Here is a 9,648-nt window from a genome sequence, read left to right on the forward strand (position 1 = left end):
CTGGTGGTTCTGTTCTGGGAGATAAAGAGAACGTGAGGCCAGGGAAAGGGCCCTAGCACCCTTTTATAAGTGCCAGGTGGTGCAGTCATGCACAAAGGAAAAAATATTCCTGCATCTAGAGTAGGGGTCACCTATGGCTTCTAGATATAGTAAAGTGGTGACCCCGGCAGCTTTTCTAGCCGTTGTCTCAGGTTCGATTCCTGGGCAACAAAAGGTTTGGAATGTGTAAGGGGTAGATAGATAAGGGTTGATTCATGGTACAGTGATGCCAAATGTCCAGTTCGCCATGTGGAAGACTGGAAGGAGTGAATGGAGGAGTGGCTGGTAGGTCAGTTTAAAAGAACGAAGATATTGAAAGGACTAAGACTAACAGTTTCCTCTTTATGCTTTATATTTCTTCTTCTTCTTCTATATTCTTTATTTACAGGGTTATTTGCTCTAAATAATGGTTAATTCTTGTAAAATCCTCAGAGTTTATTACACTATAATGTTCATTATATGTGACGTTGGAGTGTCTTAATATTATCTAGCAAAATGTGCAATACGTCATATGTAGCGGCGCGGCGCAACTGGTAACGTTAATTCTCTGTTACGTGTGTAAACTTTGTTTCAGTTGCAAATAAGATGTGGTATTAGAAGAAGTTATTTAATTTTGTCTGTTATAGTAAGTCACTCTACGTTTAATGAAACGAAGATAACGAAAGCACTAAAACTAACCGTCCCCTCTTAAAATTCTTAACAGTTAGGGCGATCCAGCGTTTGTATTCACTGGGACCCATCAGAAATGCAAGAGCGATAAATTGAAGAACTCTCCGAACCGTACAGCCCCCCGGGCTCCTCCAAGTCTCTTAAGATACAGGCGCCACAGGAGCCACGTGCCTTGTACTGATCTTCTTGTACCAGGAATAATGACTGGAGGTGTTTAATTAGGGATTTTAGTGAAAAGGCGTGGTCTAGCGAAGAGAGATCTCAGCCCAGAAGGTCAGACGGATCAATAATTTGTAAAGACCTGGAATACGTTTTGATCAACATAATAAATGAATTAATCGATTCAGTGGAGTCAAGAATGGCCAAAAGTTTTAATTGCTATATAATTGCTTGCGTGGTGTTTAATCATCGATGATTTAGGGAGACCTATAAGGGTGGAGCAGTGGCTCTGTGGCTAAGGATCTGCACCTGTGGCTAGAAGGTTGCCAGCTCAAATCCCATGGCTGGCAGAGGAATCATGCTCTGCTGGGCCCCTGAGCAGGGCCATTGACCCCACTGCTCCAGGGATGCTGTAAAAACGGCTGACCCTGCACTCTGACCCCAAGCTTCTTTGTCTGTCTCATGGAGAGCAAGCTGGGGAATATGAAAATACAAATTCCTAATGTAAGAAACTGTATATGGCTAATAAAGTGATCTTATCTCATATGAACTGATAGGATTATTTCCCATGATCAGGGCTGGTCATTTCTGCCTTCCTGATCAGTCAGCTGAGACAAACAATAGAGCTCTTCTATTCATTAACCGAAGAGAAAAGACAAACACACACCACAGGACACGAAACGATCTTTTCTGTCATTTCTCTGAGTTTTTATTACATTTACTGAACTTCAGTTGTCTTCTGCGTTGGATTCATACCCAGTCACAACGAAAAAGTGCTCTAGAAAAAAACCCCAGAACAAACCAACGACAAAAAAACACCCACACAACGATTGAATCAATTGATCAATTAAGTTCAATGAACCGTAACCCCACTGTGCAGTTACTGAAATAAGAATAACGAACAAAATATACAGAAACACGTGGAGAAACAGTCTCACTCCAAGGCCTGCGCTTTTGAAAGCGACACGCATGTAAACATAACCGATCAATAAATTTAAATACAGTAAATAGATATTTGTGGCAAAAAAATAAAGTGCATTTGGAAAATTAAAACAATTAAAAAAAAAAGGTTTGCCATCACATTATATTAAACTGACGCTACCACGTTACTTTATTCAGAGAGGGACATCGTATAAACATGAACTGAGCGAACACAATATTGTTAAACAGAAGTGAGCACTTTCTTTTCCACAGGACATCGTGTACTACTGTACTAATTCTGCAACAACCATATTTTTGTCATAATATCTCATTTTTACGTGTTAATAAAACGAGGAAATAAAAGGGCTGATTTTTCACGTCGAAAGAAACCGAAGACGACTTGAGGGCGATGGCTTTGACCTCCGTAGAGTAGGGAGGCGCTGCTGTCTCTTTAGGGGTGTCGCTAGCTTCTCTAAGGTAAGGATACGTACAAAATAAAGACTCAATTGGCAGCCCAATTTAATATTAGTTGGTGTATAATCATAACTCACACCTAAATAAATCTGTTGCGCGACTAAAGCGTGTTACTGCGGTTTAGACACACATAAGAAAGTTTGTAAACCGCTGGTCATCCGGTCGATCTAAGCTGCGACTACAGAAATGATTTTGTCTCCAGCTGAACAACTACTCTATTTGCGCCAAGCGGTTTCCGAGCAGGTGCGGTATTTCCTATCGCAACGCTCGATACATTTTACAGACACCTGTTTACTGGTACACCACATGATCTTTTCAGCAATTACTTCCCGTTCCCCACACAAAGAGTTTATTGGCGGTGTTATCTAATCTGTAGATACGGTGCGCGTCGAACAGGGAAGCTGACGACACGTAGAAGCGGGACAAGAGGAACTAAAACGGTTTTTAACGACCGGCAGGTGAAGCGGGAAGGATCACGCTATGGCACCAGAAACTGGTGGTTGCTTGGCACCAGAAACTGCCTCGCAGTGACTGATCGTGCGCCCGTCAGCGATTGATCAGCTGTGCCCCTAACTGCTTCGGGTTTGCCCTTTTAAGACAGTCAAAAACTGTCACGAATTCTTGGGACTTACGGCTTGGGTGTGTGTGTGTCCTCACAGTACCCCCTTCTTACCTGGGACAGCCACTAGAACTCACCACTAGAGGGCAGCGTTTAAAAAGCCAAAAGAAAAAAGATGAGGACACATACGACTGTGCGAGTCGGTTCTGATGTTCAGTTGACCACAGCCTCGCAAAATTACTTGCATATATCTCTCCTTAATGCCCCATACATCACAAATAACACAGTTTTAGAAATTTGTATATGAACACTTTTTTTAACACCCACACGATTTCATCTTACATCGTTTTTGCATAAAAATTAACAGTTCGGTCCAACAGCCAGCGACGTTGGCATGGATCTGAAAGTTAGCAAGACTTTTGGAAATATTCCTGAAATTAAAGCAGATCTTTTTATTTTATTTTGAAAACCTAGCTGCTTTTTTCTTGCGGATACACGGCTGCTCTTTAACAATCTGCTACTGGAATTCTGACACGATCTACTGTATATACTGTATATATTTCTAGGCTTTCTACTGATATCTCCTGGGCACACATCCAGCAAGGCTCAAAATTTAATATCTGTGGTGAAAACACTTACTTCTAAGACACGTCTTCATCACGGATTTAAACAATTTGGAAGTGTAAGGGAAGCATTCCTGGACAATGTGTCTAAACCATCGAGACCCTAAGGCTCCGAGTTCAAACGGGACACTCTAAGATTTTTAAAACAGCCTTATGTTTACACAGCGTTATGTGGGAATGAAAACTGGTGATTCATTATCTGAAATAACGCGTTTACCGCGTTCCTTCTGGAATTAACCATTTTCTTTTTCAACACAACATGGGGGTAACGCAGAATTTACGAATGAATGTCCTTCAGCGGGTCGTTTTATGGTCAGGCTAGTGGAGGCCAGTTCGAGAGCGTGATTAAAAACACGCACATCCCGTGACAAACAGAAGAGCAGGGGCCAGCGGGTAGGTACAGCAGGCAAGCGCAAGTTTTCGCTTGTCACATCTGGATATACTGTATAGTATAGTGTCGGAAGAGCCCGGCTGCACTGACGCAAAGAAGAATTTGGTGCGGAGGAAAATGAGAAACATTCGTATACAGGACACAACGTCAGGCTATGCTGTCTTGTGTTAGAATAACATAGCCAGTAGCTGTCTGGAGTCCAATGCCATTTTGCTGGGGTACGCCAGAGATGAACACATATCTGGGGTGTCTCATAAGGAAGCGCATGGCTGCCATCAAGGGCATCAAGTAATCGATTCCACGGCACACGTGTTCTTGTTTTAAGGATACGTGTGCGTGTCTTCATGGTTAACACTTTGTGCGCGCTTTGAGGTACAAACCGTAACATTTCGTTCTGACTAACCCCCACGGGAAAGTAAGTTCGTTGAAGCACTAAAACCACAGCTCCTGCAAATATAACAGGTTGGTCATACACTCACATGATCCTTGCTGTCTCAGTTACGAGATAGCTCGGATTCCCCCCCAAGATGGCAGCAATGCGCTTCCGTATTTTAATAACAGGGTCTCAACAAGGTGTAGGACTGAGAACGTCTGTACCTGACGCGCCGGCGCGATAAAGCACGCTGGGACACTGCGTCTGATGGTAAGATCTTAAATAAGGCAATGTTTTTTTTTTGGAGGGCGGAGTTGGGGCACGATAAGACCTTGCACAAATCGGGATAAACAAATAGTATCTTCAGTCCAAACAACAGCAGTTCTTAACTTCTTGCCTCCCGCTCGCTCAGGTTTTCCATGACAATATAAAGTTGAAAGGAACTGCCCCACACCCTGACTTGTTCAGCTTTGAAACCCTTAAGATCTTTCCACCTAAAGCTTCTGGGCATTTGCGTTTCTGTACAGTACACACTGTAACGTGCATTGTTTTTTTTACAGAAATTACAGGATCCTTGGCGTGAGTTTTTTTTTACAAGCTTTGGAACAAGGAGCAGAGAAACGGCTCTGTCTTTCGCCTAGTAAAAAAAAGAACTCTGCTATTCCTAACAGCAATAATTGGAGAAAAAAAAACAGAACTGAAAGGTGCCAGCACACAGCTGCACCACTAGGTTTCTGTGATGCCTTCTTAGTTACAAGGAAGGATTGTAAATATAATTTGCTACATGCCCCCATTACCACCCCACAATATCGCATCTCAAACCTCACCAGGTTCAGTGCAGTGTGAAGGAAACCCTACTGTATTAGGTGCAAACAGAAGAATACATTTGTTATACTTCCGTGCACTGTAGCTACCAAGACATCCTGCAAAGAGTTTCAGAAACGGTGCATGCAGTGACCCCTGCAGGATGAAAAATCGACCTTTTTTTCCCACAAGAAATAATCACAGCAGTATTTCCTCAGTTTTTAAATAACACTGTCTATCATTGTAAGTCAAGTCTTACTTAATGTACTGCCATTTCTCTGCTTCTTGCTGTGTCTTAAGGAGTAACACAACCTAGGTTGTCCCAAACCTATTCACATTGCCTGCCCACATTTGAAACCAGTGCCACTCCAAATTTGGTGTTCACAGTATTCAGCACTGTTAGTAGGTAAAGCACTTATCTTTATACTCCTAAATATTTTTATGCCGAGACTGTATGGATCATGCATTCACACAGAGATATTTTCCTTTATATGTATATGATAGAGCACTGGCTTGTATGTACATGATTCAAAACAGCCGCTGAAGCACCTTTACAATCATAGTCTTTTGCTTTAACTTTTATAAATCCCTTTATTTCTTTTCACATATCCACATGTTTCTTGTGTGTGTGGAAGTTGGCACCATTCTCACACTTTGAAAGGCATTTGAATTTTCAGGTTCCTCCTCCAAACAGCCTTATAACACTAATGATATTTGGGGGAACTTTCTGTTTTATCAGGCTGACTGGTGCTGACTAGGCCCTGCTGCGTTGCTAGGGTAACCGGCCTACTCCCAGTTGGAGCCTCAGGCTTTCCTGCAGAGCTTCCTCTTCTCTCCTCTCCAGGTGGTTTGGGACTATCTTTGCCCTTGACTCCCTCTGCCCCACTGGAGGAACCCATTTTAATGGGGCCCAGTACAGTTTTTGCCACGCTGGTCAGCTGAGTGACAAAACTGGATCTATCACTGGGGGAAACAGGTCTGGATTTGCTAGGAGAGGAGACAGTTGTAGTGTGCTCCTCCACCACTTCCAAAAACCACTTCTCCTCTTTGTCCTGAGCTCCTCTGTAACAGTTCACCGACGCCATGCTCTTGTCTCGGGCCTCTTGTTGTTTGGTTTGAGCTGGGGCCTGACTGCTGCTTCCATTTGATGTTGTTGCACTAGATTCTGGAGTTCTCCCGTTGGGGGCCGAACCTTTCTGTGACCCCTTGTCTTTGTCCTGGATTCTGTCAGCTTTAGCCATCTCCACTACCGCAGTAACAGGGGCTTTCTCATGTCCTGAGCTGACTTTCCCTGCTGCGTCAACCTGCAGGTTGCCCTTAGGGGACGATGCCTTGACTTCCAGTTCCTTCTGGATCTCCTTATCCAGGCTTTTTTTGCCTACAAAAGTCACCTCCGTCTGCACCCCTCGATGCTTCCTGTCAGCAAGGCTCGTGGCATTCTCCTGGGACTTGATCTTCTCTGGGGTTTTGGGGCCACAGCCTACGCTTGCTGTCTCTATTGTGGGTACCCCTAAATTGCTAGACACGCCAGCAAGCGAAGAGGGTTTCTGCCCTGGTGTTTGGGCGCCAGGGGCCGTACTGCTGATTGCATCTCCCTGCTTTCCCACACTGCCCTGTGAGGGCTCGCTCCGGGCAGGGGTTTTCGGAATCTCCGGAGGTTCAGAGGTCACCTCCAGGGTGGGCGACGTTCCCGGCCCTTCTTTCCTCCCTTCTGGGGACGTCCCGCCCTTGTCTCTCCCGGCCAGCAGAGCGTCCCTGCTGAGCGGAGACTCCTGGCGGCCCAGCTTCCTGACGGGCTTGAGAGAGCCCGTTTCGCAGGCGGGGGTGGGGGCGGGGGCCGCGTTCTCGCCCTCGGTCTCCAGCAGGCTCTGCAGGCCCAGCTCGCTGTGGAAGGACTCTTTGCGGTAATCGGCGTGCGAGACCTCCAGGCTGTGCTTGCGCAGCGCCGCCTTCTTGTCCGAGGAGAGCGGGGAGCCCAGCTTTTCCGCCGACTGCACCCGCTTCAGGAGAGGGGAGCGGGGCGGCTCGGCGCTCTTGGGGCGGGGCCGCACCACGGGGGGGGAGGAGTGCAGCTTGGCCGGGAAGGTCTGGGTGGTGTTGGAGCTGCCCACGGTGTGCCCCGGCAGGGGCGGCGGCGAGGACTGGGTGGGCGAGGGCGTGTGGGCCAGCGGAGACAGGGGGATGTTGCCGGCGGACTTGCAGCGGGCGGAGCGGTACTGGCGGTGCAGCTTCGGGGACAGGCCGTGCAGGCTGCTGGGGCGCATGTGGTGGGAGGCGGCAGGGGAGTTCGGGGTGCTGGACGCCGGGGAGCTGCTCTGGGAGGAGGCGCCTACGGAGGGGCAAAGGAGAAAAAACCCAGGGCAGATGACTGCAGGGCAGGAAGCCCAGGCAGATCTGGCAAATTAGAACCTACTGAATCGGTGGATTACAGCTGATGGATATAATACACAGTATGCTGTAACACTACGGTACTTTAATTACCTTTTTACTTTAGCACAGTATGACTCAGACCAATGCATCTTTATCATGCTGTAATACTGTGCATGATCTGGCTGACAACATTTCAGCCAGAATAACGAGTTCCAGGAATTGCTATTAGCAGAGGCAGGGAGATACTACAACTCCAAAACTGAAGTTGGGGTCAAGACAGTTCCAGTCCTTCTAACAAGCTGACAGCAAAGATCCTGTCCTGTTGCTGGGGTCCAAGGTTTCAGGTCCTGAGGAACACCATTAAATACATGTATTTTCCTCCAGCTGTATCCCTTGTCAAATAAAATAAAAATTTAAGGAGTGTAACATCTGATGGCGAAGTGTTTTCTCTGCTCTGCTCTGGGTTTACAGAGCTACTCTGGGTGGATTGCTTACTTTGGTCAGTGATGCCACTGTACAGGCTGACTTACAGTATCCCCAGTGGGCGTGGCTGTGGGAGGGGGTCATTAGACATGGGTGTGGTCTCAAGTTAGATGGGAGCTCCTCATTGGACAGAGGGGTTATTGGGTGTGTCAACAGGAGGGGCTTACCGAGGTATGAGGAGTCCGGGGTGGACCGGTAGCTCTGGGTTGGTGAGCGAGCAGATAGGCTGTGCGTGGGGGAGCCGGGGAGGCTGTCGCTGGACGACAGGGAGCGGTTGAGCGAGGACAGGCTGCGGCTGGTGTGCAGCAAGTTGGACTGCTTAGTGATCTTCCGGAACAGGGAGCTGCGCTTCTTGGTGCTGCCCAGGAAGAAAGCCAGAAGCAGAGATTGAAGTGTGCAGTCAAAGCAACCGCAGAAATAAGGTACAATAACAGGAAACAGGTTTAACTAAATCCATGTGCTTTGATTAGTAGACCAAATTGATCATGCAAAACCTGTCGGTGATACCAGATGTTGGTTTATGCTGTCATCCATCCATTTTCTAACTGCTTTATCCAATTCAGGGTCGCAGGGAAGCTGGAGCCTATCCCAGCAAGTAACAGGCGCAAAGCAGGGTACATCCTGGACTCTAGTTCATCCCAGAGCACGCACACACACTCACACCAGGGCCAGTTTTTCCAGAAGCCAATTAACCTACCAGCATGCCTTTGGACTGTGGGAAGAAAGTGGCTCACCCAGCAGAAACTCATGTGAACATGGGGAGAACATACAAACTCACGCCAAGTCCGGAATTGAACCCAAGACCCCCACACTGCGAGGCAGCAATGTGAACCACTGCACCACCCTATTACTTCAGCTATAATTGGGCAGCAACATCCTGTTGCTGTTACCATAACATTTTTGGTTTGTACGGGACAGGGTTGTTAGCCGTGTGCCCAACATGGAGGACCTGGCGCCCAACATGGGACACGAACCTACTACCCTGAGATTATGAGTCTCTAGCTCTACCAACAAAGCTAGCCAGGGTGCTTCAGCTATAATAAAATTGCTAAAATTGGTACATTCACAAGATTGGAGAATGGCAAACTTTACCTCTCCTGGCCCTCTTTGGGCACTGTCTTCTTGTTGCGGCGAGCCATCTTGGACTTGTAGCTGGACTTGCGGGCCGGCCCAATCTTGATGGAGGTGTTCTCGAAGGGCGTGGTGGTGACGATCACCTTGTTACCACTCTGAGGGGGGGCACAGCACAGCAGGGCTTACAACAGGGGCAGGGAACATAAGATCCACAGCAGATCCAGGCCAATGTTTTAAGAGCTTTAATTTTACTCACTGAAGGGGACTAATTACCTAATTTACTGCTCAAACACTCACACCTTTTTCAGATTGTTTACCAGAGATGACAAAACGAATGATCATTTGTATACATTCCCTTTCGTGACACAGCATCTCAAGGCAGGTCACAATAAAGAAATGGAGCCCTCTCAAGACTACAGGTTTCTAGGTACCTGATCTGTGCGCATGTCCCAATAGCTGTGTCTAAATTAGCTCTTAGCCCAAAGCAAAGTACACAGCCTAAGAGCAACAGAAAGGAGATGTTATTTTGAAATGGTCTCTAGGCACCTTCTCTGCTACCTGCTCCCTTCCCTGAGACTGACCTTTAGAATGAGCTCCACCACTTCTGTATGGACCAATCCGTGGACAGACTCCCCATTGACGTGAGTAATGAGGTCACCGGCACAGAGCCCTGCCTCCTGGGCGGGACCTCCTTCCTCCACGTGCTGTG

At 47.0% G+C, this 9,648-nt stretch overlaps 1 protein-coding gene across 5 annotated transcripts in view; it reads right to left on the reverse strand.

Annotated features, from left to right (window-relative positions):
• Positions 1-1,551: 1,551 nt before the first annotated feature.
• mast1a (microtubule associated serine/threonine kinase 1a) overlaps positions 1,552-9,648 on the reverse strand; it is a 75,347-nt gene continuing 67,250 nt past the window's right edge. For all 5 annotated transcript variants that reach the window (XM_088603552.1, XM_088603551.1, XM_088603554.1 and 2 more), the window contains 4 exons: positions 9,521-9,643; positions 8,958-9,094; positions 8,033-8,223; positions 1,552-7,341 (listed from right to left, as the gene is read on the reverse strand). In XM_088603552.1, the coding sequence (XP_088459678.1) occupies positions 5,717-7,341; positions 8,033-8,223; positions 8,958-9,094; positions 9,521-9,643 (2,076 nt within the window). In that variant the 3' untranslated portion in view covers positions 1,552-5,716. The remainder of the gene's footprint in view (positions 7,342-8,032; positions 8,224-8,957; positions 9,095-9,520; positions 9,644-9,648) is intronic.

This window comes from Lepisosteus platostomus, chromosome 13 (assembly GCF_059453375.1).
Source record: "Lepisosteus platostomus isolate fLepPlt1 chromosome 13, fLepPlt1.hap1, whole genome shotgun sequence".
Classification (NCBI taxonomy): Eukaryota; Metazoa; Chordata; class Actinopteri; order Semionotiformes; family Lepisosteidae; genus Lepisosteus; species Lepisosteus platostomus.